General features: G+C 49.8%; 2 protein-coding genes and 1 long non-coding RNA gene across 4 annotated transcripts in view; 1 reads left to right on the forward strand and 2 right to left on the reverse strand.

Annotated features, from left to right (window-relative positions):
- CRCP (CGRP receptor component) overlaps positions 1-400 on the reverse strand; it is a 40509-nt gene extending 40109 nt beyond the window's left edge. Inside the window, exon 1 of the mRNA XM_071447507.1 lies at positions 190-400. Coding sequence (XP_071303608.1) covers positions 190-338 — 149 coding nt within the window. The 5' untranslated portion in view covers positions 339-400. The remainder of the gene's footprint in view (positions 1-189) is intronic.
- Positions 401-4322: 3922 nt separating this feature from the next.
- Positions 4323-12375, reverse strand: LOC139600138 (uncharacterized). 2 transcript variants are annotated; one of them, XR_011682429.1, is made up of 5 exons: positions 12251-12375; positions 11008-11144; positions 6931-7054; positions 5508-5600; positions 4323-4931 (listed from the first exon to the last, which is right to left on the reverse strand). It is a non-coding gene; the product is annotated as an uncharacterized lncRNA (long non-coding RNA). The 2 variants fall into 2 exon arrangements; XR_011682428.1 differs by lacking the exons at positions 11008-11144; positions 12251-12375 and adding an exon at positions 7502-7707.
- Positions 8128-15876, forward strand: LOC139600136 (argininosuccinate lyase-like). The gene is made up of 16 exons (XM_071448060.1): positions 8128-8751; positions 10420-10614; positions 10720-10803; positions 11111-11167; positions 11738-11835; positions 11990-12067; positions 12324-12401; positions 12794-12846; positions 13078-13140; positions 13311-13425; positions 14045-14129; positions 14285-14344; positions 14481-14564; positions 14811-14891; positions 14984-15090; positions 15497-15876. Exons 1-16 carry the CDS (start codon positions 8734-8736, stop codon positions 15645-15647), a joined length of 1407 nt encoding a protein of 468 aa, XP_071304161.1. The 5' UTR covers positions 8128-8733; the 3' UTR covers positions 15648-15876.
- Positions 15877-16489: the final 613 nt, after the last annotated feature.

Consider the following 16489-nt stretch of genomic DNA (forward strand, 5'->3'; position numbering starts at 1 on the left):
GAATTCTCTGTCTGTCTTGTACTTATTAAAGCAGCTGTCATATTCCAGCCTCCTCCCCCTCGTCGCACGGTTTGTGTGCATGGATGTGGCTGTGCAGACGAATCGTGACACAAAGTAGTCACACTCGGTGCTAGGGGTGTGGGAGGCGAAAATGCGGAGGCACATTCGGTATCGGTTGTGCGAACTTACGCGCTGCGGAGGGATCTCTCGGTGCCCGGCGGAAGGATACATGCAAAGCGCTGCAGTTTTCGCCTGCTGTGGTGCCGTGTATGGACCCAGTGGCGGCAGAAGTGGTGTGACAGGGCACAGGGGTGCCGGCTGTGGCCGGACAGCGGCATGCAGCGGCTCGGAACCAGGACCGGGCTGTGCCAAAGCTCCGGCGAAAGCAGTGCGGGGCGGCGGCGGGGCGGCGGCGGGGCCGCGGCGGGGCGGCGGCGGGGCCGCGGCGGGGCCGCGGCGGGGCGGCGGCGGGGCCGCGGCGGGGCCGCGGCGGGGCCGCGGCGGGGCCGCGGCGGGGCCGCGGCGGTCGGGCCGTGGAATAGAACTGCGCATACGTGCGGCTGATCCCGGAAGCAGCGCTGTGGTTCGATGAGTCGGCGCGGAGTGATATCGCTGGTGCGGGGCTTGTAGCAACTGCGCATGCGTGGGTTGAGTCACTCGGTCAGCGCGGGCAGTCATCATGGCGGACGGCCGGGCTGGGGGGTGCGGGAGGTGGCGGAGCTGCGGGAACGGGGCTGCGGCTGCGGAAGGGAACGCCGGGACGTCCGTGGTTGCAGGAGGCGGCGGAGCCGCGCCATCCAGCAGCTCTGAGGCGGGAGGGTGCGGGGGGGAAGGCGCGGCTCGACCCGCCATGCAGCGGCGGCGGCAGGAGCGGGGAAGCGACCGCGGGCGGCGCTGGCGGGAGGCTGCGCTGGAGGGCGCGGCGCCGGCACGGGGTGGCTGGGCGGGCTGGGGCGCCCCGGTCCCAGCGCAAGCGGTGCTGTGCCGGGACCGGGGGATTGCGCCGAAACGCCGGCAGGGACAGGGTTTGCCGTGGGCGTTTCCCCTGCCGCGGGGCCCGTGGGCAGCGCGGGGTGCGCTGCGTGCGCTTAAACGCCGGGGGGGGGGGGGGGGCAACGTGCCCAAGGGACGCTGGGGACGCAGCGCGGCCGGGGCAGGCGTGCTCGGCACCGCAGATCCGGGAGCCGCAGGGGACTGCAAAGACGCAGCAGCGGCGGGACTTGGGCCACCACCGGCCCCGCTGTGTCGGCAAAGGGGGCGGGAGGGACGTGGGGGGCGGCAGGAGCGGCCGCACTCGCGGGTAACGGGGGGGAAAAAAGCGGCGGGATCCGCGGGGGCGGGAGGGGGCGGGGCCGCGGTGACGCCGGTGGGCGGGCCCGGAGAGGCGGGATTAGGGGGCGGGGCCGCAGTGGCCGGGACAGCAGGGACCAAGGGGATGGCAAAGGCGGGGATGGCGAGAGCGGTGGGAGGGGCCGCGAGGTCCGGAAGGGTGGCGGGGGCGGGGCGGCAGGAGTCAGCGGGACCGCGGGTACCGGAGCCGTGGCGTCCGATGGGGGGCGTGTCCCGCTGGAGACTCGCGGCAACAAGGGGCGGAGTCGCGGCAGCAGCAGAGCTCGGCAAGGCAGCTGCTGCGGGCATCCCCCGTGCAGCAAAGAGCTCAACCAGCGCCCAGCAAGCTGGGACCAGCTCCGCGGCAGCCAAATCGCGGCGAGAGATGCTAATAAAGTGCTTTACGACACCTGTTGTGACAGTCGCGCTTTATGTCACCTTTTGCGACAGTCACGATTTGCGACACCTTTAACGACAGTCGCACTTTACGGCACCTTTTACGACAGTGATGCTTTACGGCACCTTTTGCGACAGTCGCGATTTACGGCACCTTTCGCGACAGTCGCGCTTTACGGCAGCTTTGCGACAGTCGCGCTTTACGACACCTTTTGCGACAGTGATGCTTTACGGCAGATTTACGACAGTCGCGCTTTACGGCACCTTTTACGACAGTGTTGCTTTACGACACCTTTTGCGACAGTCGCGCTTTACGGCAGCTTTTACGACAGTGTTGCTTTACGGCAGATTTACGACAGTGATGCTTTACGGCAGATTTACGACAGTCGCACTTTACGGCACCTTTTGCGACAGTCGCGCTTTACGACACCTTTTACGACAGTCGCGCTTTACGGCAGCTTTGCGACAGTCGCGCTTTACGGCACCTTTTACGACAGTCGCGCTTTACGGCAGCTTTGCGACAGTCGCGCTTTACGACACCTTTTACGACAGTCGCGCTTTACGGCAGCTTTGCGACAGTCGCGCTTTACGGCACCTTTTACGACAGTCGCGCTTTACGGCAGCTTTGCGACAGTCGCGCTTTACGGCACCTTTTACGACAGTCGCGCTTTACGGCAGCGTTTACGACAGTGTTGCTTTACGGCAGATTCGCGACAGTCGCGCTTTACGGCAGCTTTGCGACAGTCGCGCTTTACGGCACCTTTTACGACAGTCGCACTTTACGACACCTTTTACGACAGTGACGCTTTACGGCACCTTTCGCGACAGTCGCGCTTTACGGCACCTTTTGCGACAGTCGCGCTTTACGGCACCTTTTGCGACAGTCGCGCTTTACGGCACCTTTTACGACAGTCGCGCTTTACGGCACCTTTTACGACAGTAATGCTTTACGGCACCTTTTGCGACAGTCGCGCTTTACGGCAGTTTTGCGACAGTACTGCTTTACGGCAGCTTTTGCGACAGTCGCGCTTTACGGCACCTTTTGCGATAGTGCAGCTTTACGGCACTGCCTTTTATGGCACTTTGACGGTACTTTACAGCACTTTACGATTTTAATTTTCTTTTTCATTTATTTTTAATTAATTTAATTTCATTAATTTTTTTTATTTAGTTTTTATTTTTAATTTTTTAAAGCTTTTCATTTTACTTTTTGAATTTTATTTTAATTTAATTTTTAGTTTTAATTTTTCTATTTTTAATGCATTTATTTTATGTTTTTAGTTTTATTTTTTATTTAAATTTTATTTATATTTTTAATTGTTTAATGCTCTTTATTCTTTTAATTTTATTTTTATTTAAATTTTTTTAATTTTTCTCTTTTTAAAGCATTTATTTTACTTTTAAAATTTTATTTTAAATTAATTTTTATTTATAATTTTTCTCTTTTTAAAGCATTCATTTTATTTTTTTTTAATTTTCATTTTTAATTTTTCTATTTTTAAAGCTTTTTCTGTTTGATTTTATTTTTAATTTTGAATTAATTTTTAATTTTTAATTTTTCTATTTTAAAGCATTTATTTTAATTTTTTAATTTTATTTTTCATTTAATTTTTATTTTTAATTTTTTTATTTTTAAAGCTTTTTATTTTGTTTTTTTATTTTGTTTTTTATTTATTTTTATTTTTAATGCTTATATTTTTAAAGCATTTATTTTTTAAATTTTATTTTTAATTTAATTTTTCTTTTTAATTTCTCTATTTTTAAAGCTTTTTATTTTATTTTTAAAATTTTATTTTTATTTAATTTTTATTTTTAATTTTTCTCTTTTTAAAGCTTTTTTTATTTTTAATTTTGTTTTTTATTTAATTTTTTATTTTTAATTTTTCTATTTTTAAAACATTTATTTTATTTTTTAATTTTATTTTTTAATTTTATTTTTTATTTAATTTTTATTTTTAATTTCTCTATTTTTACAGCTTTTTATTTTTTAAATTTTATTTTTATTTAATTTTTATTTTTAATTTTTCTCTTTTTAAAGCATTTATTTTATTTTTTTATTTTGTTTTTTATTTAATTTTTTATTTTTAATTTTTCTATTTTTAAAGTATTTTATTTTTTTAATTTTATTTTTTATTTAATTTTTATTTTTAATTTTTTTATTTTTAAAGCTTTTTATTTTACTTTATTTGGTGCTGCCCAGACCAGCTCAAGCTGGTGATTGTGGTGGTGTTTGAGGATCTTGCATTACGGCACTACCTTTTATGGACTTTTTACAGCACTTTACAGCACTTTACATTTTTTATTTTATTTTTCATTTATTTTAAATAATTTTGTTATTTTTAATTTTTCTATTTTTAAAGCTTTTTATTTTATTTTTTTAATTTTGGATTTTTTTTATTTTTAATTTTTCTATTTTTAAAGCATTTATTTTAATTTTTTAATTTTATTTTTCATTTAATTTTTATTTTTAATTTTTCTATTTTTAAAGCTTTCTATTTTTTTAATTTTATTTTTATTTAATTTTTTTACATTTTTCTATTTTTAAAGCATTTATTTTATTTTTTTAATTTTGTTTTTTATTTAATTTTTATTTTCAATTTTTCTATTTTTAAAGCATTTTATTTTTTTAATTTTATTTTTTATTTAATTTTTATTTTTAATTTTTCTATTTTTAAAGCTTTTTATTTTATTTGGTGCTGCCCAGACCAATTGAAGCTGGTGATTGTGGTGATGTTTGAGGGTCCCCAGGACAAGGGAAGAGATGAGAATCTTGACTCCACCTTTCAGAAAGCTGAAATATTATTTTATGATCTCTATTATATTAAAAGAAAATGAGATATTAGAACTATACTAAAAGAGCAAGGAGACATCAGAAAGCTGGAAAGGAATGAATAATAAAAACCTGGGACTGCTCACAGCCCTGAGGCAGCTGGACCATGATTGGTCATCAAGTAGAAACAATGCACAGGAGACCAATCCAAGATGCCCCTGTTGCTAAACCATCTCCAGCCCACACTCCACAGCCAGCAGATCGTTACTGGTTCCATTTCTGTTCTGAGGCTTCTCAGGAGAAAAATCCCAGGATTTTCATCAAACACGTCAGTGCCAGGTGATGGCACAGGCAGCATGGGCTGGCTGAGGTCACTGTGTCATCCCTGCCAGCCCAGGTGTCACAGCAATAGGAGAGAGTTCAGCCTGTGCTCACCCTGCGATACAGAGCAATACAACACAACACACATATTAACACAAGATTATGACCTTTTTCTATTTTCATTACATGTGGATTTATTACAGGAAACCCAGAACAACAAAAGCACCCAAAAAACAACACTCATCTACCATTAACACCCCCTTCAGATGACACACAAACTCACCATCCCTCCCATCACAACTGCTAAATTACACCCCAGCAATCATTGGTCCTCGGGAACATGGTTCCCGGCAGCCTCTAAAAAATCCTCCTGCCTGACCAAAACCCCGGTCCCTGGACGGTCTGCACCCAAACTTTGGCGATGAACGTCGCCCCAGAGACCGACCGGGACCGAGGATAAAAAACCCAGCTGGGGGGGAAAAAAAAAAACCAAAAAAAATCCCAGCTGGGGATCTTTTATTCTAAATTTAAAAGTGAGTTGAAAAACTTGAAAAGCAAAAGTCACACAAGGTTAAATCCAGTCAGCATGCGCTGACACACGCAGAGACGAGCAGACACAGACAGACACAGGCACATGCTCTCACACACGCTCTCACACTCTTCCCAGTTAAACGTTCCCTGCGGCCCGTACTCGAGACATGAATGAAGAACGTGCTTCGACACATCTGGCTGCACTCCTTGACATCAAATGGCAGATTCTGGGGAAATCAGTGGCCTCAGGGACCTGTGAGACAACAGGAAGCAGTCAACGAGTGGCTATCTGAGCGCTAGGACTTGTCCCTGCTCTGGACCAATAAATTTTCTACCCAAAATCCCATAAAAGACAGATGAACAGTAAAGTTTTTAGAACTGTTCTACCTAATGTGACAACGTGCCCGGGCAGGGCAGCTCCGACCATAAGTGGTACAACATGAGTACACACAATACAAGCCAATGCATACAGTGCAAGTGTACATAGAGTGTAAGTACATACAGTGTAAGCCAGCATAGGTACACGCAGTGTAAGTACATACAGTGTAAGCCAGCATAGGTACACGCAGTGTAAGTACATACAGTATAAGCCAGCATAAGTACACACAGTGTAAGTACATACAGTGTAAGCCAGCATAGGTACACTCAGTGTAAGTACATACAGTATATGCCAGCATAGGTACACTCAGTGTAAGTACATACAGTGTAAGCCAGCATAAGTACACACAGTGTAAGTACATACAGTATATGCCAGCATAGGTACACGCAGTGTAAGTACATACAGTGTAAGCCAGCATAGGTACACACAATATAGGTACATACAATATAAGCCAGGACTTGAGGTAACTCTCTGGAAGATATTAATTCTTGAGCCCTATACCCTTTGAGAAGATGGAACCTATAGAAGTACTGCAGTCACGTGAGGAGGGTGTAAGACGCTTCCTCCAGAAGTCCAAGAGAATAGCATGGAAAAAAAGACACTACCAAAGCTGGTAGTGAGAAGGAAGACAGATGAGAACATCTTGTCCCCTGGAGTTAATAAACACTGGGGTGTCTGTAGTTCACTGAAATCCTGCTCTCGTGTCTTGGTTCTTTGGGGTGAGGATGGGCTGAGCTCAGCCCAGGTTTGGAAGGGTGTGGGCTCTCCTCCCTTCCTGCAGGGGATGTGTCTCTTGCAGGGGAGGCTGGCAGATGGGGATTGTCCCTTCTTACTCAGCAAAATTCCTTTCCCACCCCAGCCTTTCAAAGCTGGAGTTTTGCTCAGCCCCTTGTCCCCATGCTGAGGCAGCAGCACGTTGTTGACTCAGAGCTGCAGGTCTGGAACACACAGGGAACAGAAATAACAAAGGTGTTGCCTCACCAACTTTGGGGCAAGGGCTGCAGCACAGACAGGACAAACTGTCTGCAGCTCAATCTCCAGCCAAAGTGCTTGCACCTTTGGAGCATTTGTGCTTTTAACACATGGAAGAAGGATCAGCAACAGCAAAATTCCCTTTTACCAACTTCTCACCACTCAATCTCTCCTTATTCTGGCTGTAAAACAAATCCATTCACTTGGCATTTAAACAGCACATTTCAATTACCTTTCCACAAACCTCTTTGGTGTTTGCTCCCTTCCTTCCTGCTGTGTTCCTGTTTTGGCCCATGTCTCACTGTCCAGACTGGTCACCTGGCCAGGAAATCACTTTTGCACTCTCAGCTGCCAGGCTAAAGGAACAAGAAAGCCACAGGTAACACCAGTGCTCAACACCTGCAGTCAGAAGAACAGAGATTTCCCCCTCACAGTTCTTTTTCCTCCCATAAACTTTCTTGATTCATGCCACTCCCCTTATTTTTCCTGTTTGTATCTTCTGGTTCCTTCTCTTCAGATCCTCAGCTGAGCAGATTTTCTCTTGCTCCCAGCAGCAAAAGTCTGGCATTGTCCCTCATGGTGGCACAGAGCCAAAATGAAAGGAAAGGGGAAGCAGCAGACTACCACATTTTAATCTCTTACTTAAATAAGCAGTTTACAGTCACTGGTACTCCCCACCCATCCACCCTTTTCTTAAAATTGTGAAATATTTCAGATTGGAGGGGCCTGTGGAGCTCCACAGACATTACAGAGTGTGGTCCACAGTGTCTTCAGATTTTCACCACCACCCTCCTCTGACTCACTGGGATTTGGGTTTTGGTCTCAACGCCCTGCTCATTACAGGCCACAGGAAGGTGCTTGATCCAGGAATTCACTTAGGCTGATCATCAGCTGGGTCATTCTGGATGTGAATCTCGTGCTCACCATTCTTCCAAACCCTCAGCAACCTCCTGTCAAGGCTGGAGTATGGACATCCATAAAGGATGAACATGAAAAAAGGAAACATTACAAGTGAGGAACTCCAGAAGGAGAAGGAGCCTGGCAACAAAATGGTTCAGAGTTTTTCTCAGTGCAGACAGTGTGATGGTCTGTGCATTCTTAAGCCTGCAAGTCTGAAGGAGAAAAATAAATAATCATGGGTGGAAATGTTTGAGAAGCAGTGAATTAATCGGTGGAAATGTTTGAGAAGCAGTGAATTAATTGGTGGCTACATAGAGAGTCTGAGCCTTGCTCCGGATGGATACTGAGGGCACTACATGCGAAATGCAGCTCGAAAGGACCTTGTGGGGCCGCCAGAGGCAGCTGGGTGTCACCGGCAGTGTCCTGCTGCTCCAGACAAGGACCCGAGGACCTGGATTAGGCTCCATCCCAGCTGTATGGCACCAAGGCTGGTTAAAGGACAGCAAACCCCGACAGGGGACAGGAAAGCGGGGATGAGTGTGCTGTGAGGCACAGGGACAAGCCCGTGCCGCTGCTCAGCAGGACCAGGAGCGGGGCTGGCCCGGGGACTCCCCGCCCCGGCGGGCGGGACGAGCTGCGGGGCGCCGGGAGCGCGGCGGGATTGGAGCTGGGACCGGGACCGGGACCGGGACTGGAGCTGGGATCGGGACCGGGGCTGGGATCGGGACCAGGAATCCAGCTGGAATCGGGACCGGGATTGCAGCTGGGATCGGCACCGAGATTAGAGCTGGGATAGGGATTGGAGCTGAAATCAGGATCGGGACAGAGCTGGGATCGGAACCGGAGCTGGGTTTGGGATCGGGACCGAGACCGTGACTGGATTCGGGATTGGAGCTGTGATCAGGACCAGAGCCGGGACTGGGACCGGAGCTGGGATTCTGACTGTGACCTGGATCGGGATCGGGACCGGAGCTGGGACGGGGACCGGGATTAGAGCTGGGATCAGAACCGGGAGTGGATCCGGTATCGGAGTCGTGACTGTGACCAGGAGCGGGACCAGGACCGTGCCCGGAGCCGCCCCGCAGCGTCCCCGGCCCGCAGCGCCCCCGGCGCACACGGAGCCGGCCCGGCCGCGATGGCAGCAGCAGCCGAGGTGAGCGAACTTTGCATCCCGGGGGTGTCGGGGGTGCTCAGCCGAGCGGAGCTGACCCGGGGCCTCCGCGTTCTTGCCTCTGTCTCCTGGGAAAGGCCGATCCTTGTGCCTGGGACTCGTGCTCAGGCACTTCCCAGCAGCTTGTGCAAACAAACACTGCTCGGCACAAAAGCTGCATTTTCAGTTTCCTTCCCTGCCCAGACGTGACCGGGCATCGTGGCGAGTTCACTTTCCGCTCTCCAAATCGCTGCTCCACGTTCCCGGCAGTGTTTGTCATTGCCAGGCTGCACAGCCACTGCTCCAAAGAGTCCTGGAGATGTCCAAAATGAACCTTTCAGCTTTGATTTCTGGATTGTAAATGTGTATGTTGCAATGTTTCTGCTGACACCCTTCTTGCTTTGATGGGAAGGTTTAAGTACCTGGATACTCCTGATCCCCAGTCAAGTGCTGAGGCTCTGGAATGGCCTTTAATTTAGCATTCATTTTGCTCCTGGGTGCACCAAATGAGTGTTGAGGAGCTCTAACACTTCTTTTTCAATTCTGATTCCCCTCCCTGTCCTCCCTCAGCTTTCTAACAAAGCTGCCTTTTACACATGGCTACTCCTGACCTCTGCACGCTCTCTCCTGTTGTCCTTCCATGCACAGGGACATGGAAACAGTCACCAGGGAAAACTTTTTTAAGGTTACTCAACAGTGTTTTGTCTGGCTGGTAAAGCCCTGGCACAGATCAGCTTCCAGCTCCTTGCTGTCCATGGTAGTTATAGTGACCAGCATGAGAAGAAACTTGGCCAGTGGTGATTAAAAAATCAAGTAGATTAGTAATTATCCACTCTGCAATGCAGCTGTATTTAGTCCCTTCCTTCAATTCCTTTTTGTGCCTGGTAGCACTGGAAAGTTGTTTTTGAAATCTTGGATAAATTGTCTCTGCCCAAGTAAAATTCTTACCCACTTCAGTGCAAGCCTGGCAGAATGAAAACTTCTTGGGTTGTCTTACCTGGGCAAGAAAAAATCTTCTGAGCTGACACAGCTCAGGTGAGGCCAGGCAGGCTCTGAATCACTGCTGGAGAAGCTCCCACACAACACACACCCCACACACCCTGCTGTGGGCACAGCTGAACCCTGCACGAGCCTTTGGGCACGGGCTGAAGTGGGTGACACATTCCAGGGGGTGAGGTCACCACAGGAATACTGGCTTGGATAGGAAAACTCCACTTTTGCTTCAGTGCTGAAACACAGCTCTTTGTCAATCAAAGAAGAATCTGTTAGTTAAACAGCACCAAAAGGATTTAGAGGATATTAATTTCACTTTAATCCTACTGACTGTTTAGTTTTTCCTCCCTTTACAAGGCCTCAAAACAGAAATCTGTGCTGGTCTTGCTTTGTTCCCTGATATCAATTTCAAGGACTCCCAGCAGAGTCCTGCAAATGTAAAATATCTTGGAGGGTTCCTGGGCCAGATCTCAGAAACACTGACAGTGATGTGTTCTCCAGCTCTTCCACCACTTGCCAGAGGTCCTGAAGTCCAGGGGACTTTCTGGTCAGTGCTGTCCCACAGAAAGGAGTTGAGCATGGGCTCTGTATCAGACAAATGGAGCACAGGATGTCATTTACTGCACAGGATTTATCTGGAGTCATTAGGCCTCTTTAATTGGCTATTTTCTCTCTCAGGGGAATAAGCTTTGGGGTGGAAGATTCAGTGGAAGCACAGATCCCATCATGGAGATGCTCAATGCTTCCATCAGCTATGACCAGAGGCTGGCTGAGGTGGACATCCAGGGGAGCATGGCTTATGCCAAAGCCTTGGAGAAATCTGGGATCCTGTCTAAAGCTGAGCTGGAGAAGATCCTGGGAGGCCTGGAAAAGGTAATTTCTCTCATTCAAAAACCTCAGGTGAATGAATAGCTCCTGAGAGCAGCCTCCCTGGATTTGGTAGCTCCTGTGGCTGACTGGTGTTTGTGCTGTTTGCAGATCTCTGAGGAATGGTCCAAGGGAGTCTTTGGTGTGATCCAGACTGATGAGGACATCCACACTGCCAACGAGCGCAGGCTGAAGGTTTGGCTCCTCCAGCCTCCTCTTCCTGATCCTCTGCCTGACATTCAGGCCTTGTCCCTCTGTCCCTCTGGGGAATCCCTTTAGAGCTGCTGGCACTGAACCCCCTGGGGCACAGCCAAGGGTCTCCAAGCCCCCTTTTGTGGCACTGTACAAGCCCAGAACCCAAAGGTGCCCTTCCCCAGAACACATCCCAGGGTTACTCACAGGATCCTGGAGCTGAGTCCCTTCCAGGCAGGGAGATGTGCTCCTGTGGATTGTCCTGTTTAGAACACAGAGATGCTGACAGAAATCCTGCTCTTGTCTTCAGGAGCTGATTGGAGATGTAGCTGGGAAGTTGCACACTGGCAGAAGCAGGAATGATCAGGTATGGACAGAATATTTTCTTCTTCTTTTCTATTCCTCCACCAAAATATTGAATTCTTTAATTCAATATTTTTATGCCATCTCTCTCATGCCCTGACACACTCCAGCCTGAATTCCCTTTAAATTAAAGATGGCTTTAAACTAATGATGCTGCAGTGACTCATCCACCCAGGGGAGTGGGATCTGCAGGGCTGCATTCTGCTGGTAAAAGGCCACAAAATTCCACTGACATCTCTGAAAGCCTTCAGAACCCCTGACTCTGTTGGCTGGGTGATCTTTCAGGATCAGTCTTCCTCAGGATGATCAACTTGTGTTGGTTGGGAGTTTTCTGCTTCAAATTTGACAATATCTGAGAAGCCCACTGAAAATAACAGATTTTGGTTCTGTCCATGGAAAGCAGCAGCAGCTTTCACAAATCAGTGACCAGGGATGCATCCCACAGGAGGAAGATTTCCCTTCCCATCACACAGAACCAGGAGGGGATAATGGTGCCAGGGGGTTGTGCTGAGCAATATTTGGTCACTAAATCTGTCCTGGTGTTCTTGGCCTGGCTGTGGCCAATCCCCCACAGGTTGTGACTGACCTGAAGCTGTTCATGAAGAATTCCCTCTCCATCATCTCCACGCACCTCCTGCGGCTCATTGAGACCCTGGTGGAACGTGCTGCCATGTGAGTCCTTTCCCTCAGTCCCTGTTTTCCATAACTTTGGCCTTTTTGGGGCAGGACACTCCTAGGCTTGTTGTGTGACTGTGCAGCTGCAGGATCTTCTGTGGCCCTGTCCCTGCTGTCCCTGCTGCTCACCTCTCTGTCCCTTCCCTCCCAGAGAAATCGATGTGATCCTGCCTGGCTACACCCACCTGCAGAAAGCTCAGCCCATCCGATGGAGCCAGTTCTTGCTCAGGTGAGCACCTCCCACCCTCCCCACCCTCGGGGCCCTGCTCTGCTGAGGGGACAGCCAGGGCTGGGGACAACCCCGAGGGAGCCCTGCAAACTGGAACAGGAACTCCCTGTGTGGCTCTGACCAGCTGGGAATCCAAACATGGATTGGACAACTCCCTGCTCTCCATCCTTTGGCCATTCTCACCTCCTGGAGTGGGATGTTCCATTTCCATTTTCCAGCTTCATCTCCCTGTTCCATCTCTCTTGTCCTTTCCCAGCCATGCTGTTGCTCTGACCCGTGATTCTGAGCGCCTGGGAGAGGTGAAGAGGAGGATCAATGTCTTGCCTTTGGGAAGGTAAAGTTCATTTTTTATTGTGATCCTCAGCCATCACTTTGCTCTGAGATAAAGACAAGAGGCAGATCTGTCCATCCCCTGAGCCATTGGGGTTTCTAGTCCATGGACACTGCACCCCAGTTTGCCTCTCCAAAGACTCTCACCATAGAAATACTTCTCTATTTCCTGAAAATCAATGATTACAAGGCTTCAATTAAGAAAATCTTCCTCTTTTGGAGGGAAAATGTGGTTTAGTCCAGAGTTCAGGGTTTGATGAGCCTCAGGCCACACTGTGAAATCAAAGTGAACTGGGGGAGGGAAATGTTCAGACAGGTGTCATCACTAGAGCTCAGTTTTGGTCAGATATCAGTTTGGATATCATGGGTGAGTTCTGGTTCTTTCTCCCCTGGCAGTGGAGCTCTGGCTGGAAACCCCCTGGGAATCGACAGAGAGCTGCTGTGCAGTGGTAAATGTTATCCTTTTAATAAAAAATAATAGAAAATGATTACTCATAATATCTGGGATTTTGGGAAGCATCAGCACATTGTCCTAATGTTATTTGGATGTGCTACAGCACTTGAACAAGGGAGTGGAGGGAAATGAATCGATAAAAAGTCACCTCCTCTGGGGCAGCCTGGTGCATTCAGGTTCCTGCCAGGGCCAGTGTGAGCTCCTGTGTCCATCCCCTTGCTTGCAGAGCTGGACTTTGCCTCCATCAGCCTGAACAGCATGGATGCCGTCAGCGAGAGGGACTTTGTGGGTAAGCACAGCCAAAGCTTCCCAGCATGGGGGGAAGCAGCTCCTGACACCTTTGCAGTTCCCTTCCTTCATAAGGGACTGAAATCCATCACTAGGATGTAAAGCCCCAGTCAGGGCTCCCTGGCTTGTCCAAGCACCTTTTCCCCTCCTGATTTCCTGCCTTCCCTGCAGTGGAATTCCTCTCTGCTGCCACCCTGCTGATGATCCACCTCAGCAAGATGGCTGAGGATCTCATCATCTACAGCACCAGCGAGTTTGGCTTCCTGACCCTCTCTGATGCCTACAGGTCGGTCTCAGCTCTGGGCAGGGAGCTCCTCCCTCAGCCTCTCCTCCTCAGCTCCCTGTGCTGGGTGAGGCAGTGCTTGGGGTCTGTCTGTGCACGAGGCTGACCCAGCACCAAGAGCCTGGCACAAAGGCACCATCAGGGTGAATATTCCTCAGCAATGGACACTAATTTGTGATTCCCTCAACTCAGCCAAGCCTGTGCTCAGTCCAGCTCCTGCCCAGGACCTGCTGGCAGAGAGAACTTCCTCCTGTGCTGGGAATGCTGCCAGAGGCCTTCCTTGCCTGGCTGGGTTTGCAATTCCAACAGACTCCTTGTCTGCAGGGTGGCACAGCCACAGCCCTCCCTCCATGAAGTTGCACTAATACTTAGTCTGACCTGCTGATACGACCCTGGAGGGGGAGGCCCCTTCTAAGTTTCTCTGTGAGAGGTGGGACAGTGTGGGAGCTCCAGACAAGGTGCAAAATCAAAGAGCAACTCAGTCAGTTCACTGACTTCCTTCACCCTAAACACAAATACAGTGAAGAGGGTCCTACATGTTCCTTTTATAGGGCTGGGTCAGTGATGATGAGTGTGTATGGATGAAGGTTTTGCTCACCAGTGCACTCCATGTCCCACCCAGCACTGGCAGCAGCCTGATGCCTCAGAAGAAGAACCCCGACAGTCTGGAGCTGATCCGCAGCAAAGCCGGGCGAGTGTTCGGACGGGTGAGCCCCAAAAAGGAGGAGGAGGGAGAGGAAACTGCTCCTGTTGGGGCTGGACAATCTCCTTTTTCTTTGCCTTTTCTTTGTAAAGAGCTGTGGGTTCTGGGGCTGTGCTTTGCTCTCTGGCTCACTCCCTGCCTCTGCTGTTCCCTCTGCAGTTGGCTGCAATTCTGATGGTCCTCAAAGGACTCCCGAGCACCTACAACAAGGACCTGCAGGTACAGCCCTTGTTCCTCTCCACAGCATCTCTCCTGCTGGCTGGAGGAGTCAGCAGAGCTGGGCTGCTCAGCCTGGGGGGTTTTTGGGCTGCACTCAGGCTGGCTCAGAGCCATTTCCATCACTGTTCCACCACAGGAGGACAAGGAGGCTGTCTTTGATGTCGTGGACACCCTGAATGCTGTGCTCCAGGTTGCCACTGGAGTGATTTCCACCCTCCAGGTAAGGATTCTTCTCATCCTCTCACTGTTCAACATTATCATGGTGCATATTGTGTGAGTAACACAGCTCCAGATTGCTCCCAAATAAAAACTCTTCAGTGCCTCACCCACACTGCTCATTTTGGTCCCCTCTGCCAGCTGCTCAGAGCATTCTCTTAGAGCTCCAGATGAATTCCCCTCACCCTGCCACTAACATGCCCCAAGGAGGAGCTGATGGGAACGTGTCCCTGGGATTCTCCTCCTGCAGATCAACAAGGAGAGCATGGAGAGGGCGCTGAACCCAGAGATGTTGGCTACGGACCTGGCTCTGTACCTGGTTCGGAAGGGAGTAAGTGCCAGAGGGAGAGCTGGAGCTGGGATTTCTGTGGATGCAGAGGAACTGAGCTGAGTCCCCTCTGCTCTGTCCCCTTCCCCTTGCAGATGCCCTTCAGACAAGCCCACGTGGCCTCTGGCAAGGCTGTCCAGCTGGCTGAGACCAAAGGCATCGCCATCAACCACCTCAGCCTGGAGGAGCTGCAGAGCATCAGGTTTGTACCTCTGTTATTTCACTTCCCTGCACAGACAGGGCTCAGCCTCCCTGATCTGCCTTCCCCAAAGTGCCTGGGCCGGGCAGCACCTCAACATTTCTGAGGTGACAGAATATCCCTGAATATCCCAGCTGCTCCTGCTGGGGCTGAAACACTGGAGGGGGACAATTCCAGCAGAGTGGAATGGCCATGGGCAGGAGCTCTTGGGAAGGGCTGGGAGACACCTCTGCCCTGAGCAGGAAGCCCCCAGAGGGCTTTGGCTCTGAAGCTCCTCGGTGTCCCCATGGAGCCAGCAGAAGCTCAGGAGCGTTTCCCCTGGGGCAAAGGCTCCATGCTCACTCCCTGAGCCTCTCCCCGGGCTCTGGGCACGGGGAGCAGCCCCTGAGAGCCCCCGCTGTGCCCCCAGCCCCCTGTTTGGCAGCGACGTGGCGCAGGTGTTCAGCGTGCTGAGCAGCGTGGAGCAGTACACGGCCGCGGGCGGCACCGCCAAGAGCAGCGTCTCCGCCCAGATCGAGCAGCTGCGGGAGCTGCTCAAGAGGCTCAAGGAGCAGGCTTAGAGTGTGGGGAGAGATCCCGTGCCACTGGTCTGGAGTTAGTAAACACTGAAGTGTCTGGAGTTCACTGAAATCCTGCTCTTGCGTCTTGGTTCTTCAAGAGTTCACCCTCCCTTTTCTCCCCCAGAAGCCACCAGTGCTCCTTTTGCCATTTCCTATAACTTTTAACCTTCACACTTCTGAATATAAATAGAAGTAAGCAAGCAGGCAATAAAGAAACAACCAAAAGTAAGCAAGCAACGATAATAAACCTAAGCTGCGCTTAAGGGGAGGTTTAGGTTGGACGTCAGGAGGAATTTTTCCCAGAAAGAGTGACCAAACATGAGAACGGGTTGTGCAGGGAGGTGGAATCACCATCCCTGGAGGTGTTTAAGGTAAGAATTTATGTGGCACTCAGTGCCCTGATGTGGGTGACAGGGGCGTGTTGGGTCACAGGTTGGACTTGGTGACCTCAGAGGCCTTTTCCAACAGAAATGATTCTGTGTCAAACAAACAAACAAACAGTGTAAATAAGTAAGCAAATGAATAAATAAGTAAAAGTAGGTGATAAATACATTTAAACACCTAAATAATAAATAAGATAGGAGGGAAGCGGACCACTCGCCTCTCGATGAAATCCAGCTATCCAGAGCCTGAAAGTTCCTGGAGGCGCCTTTACACCGGGACACCGGTGGCTTTGTCCGGAGGCGACCGTGGGACACAGCCTGTCGGGCTCTGCAGTCGCTCATCGCGCTGGGGCGGGACCGGGACCGTGACAGGGATCGTGACAGGACCGGGATCGCGACAGGGACAGGAACCGGGCGCCCCTCAGCCGCGGCCCCGCCTCTCAGCCTCGGCCCCGCCCC

This window comes from Agelaius tricolor, unplaced genomic scaffold (assembly GCF_023055355.1).
Source record: "Agelaius tricolor isolate 1412-34295 unplaced genomic scaffold, bAgeTri1.0.p SCAF_25, whole genome shotgun sequence".
NCBI lineage: Eukaryota > Metazoa > Chordata > Aves > Passeriformes > Icteridae > Agelaius > Agelaius tricolor.

Coding starts and splice junctions, on each gene's coding strand:
- LOC139600136 (XM_071448060.1), top strand. Junction 14,345..14,480: donor CCTACAACAAGGACCTGCAG/GTACAGCCCTTG, acceptor GTTCCACCACAG/GAGGACAAGGAGGCTGTCTT. Junction 14,892..14,983: donor TGTACCTGGTTCGGAAGGGA/GTAAGTGCCAGA, acceptor TTCCCCTTGCAG/ATGCCCTTCAGACAAGCCCA.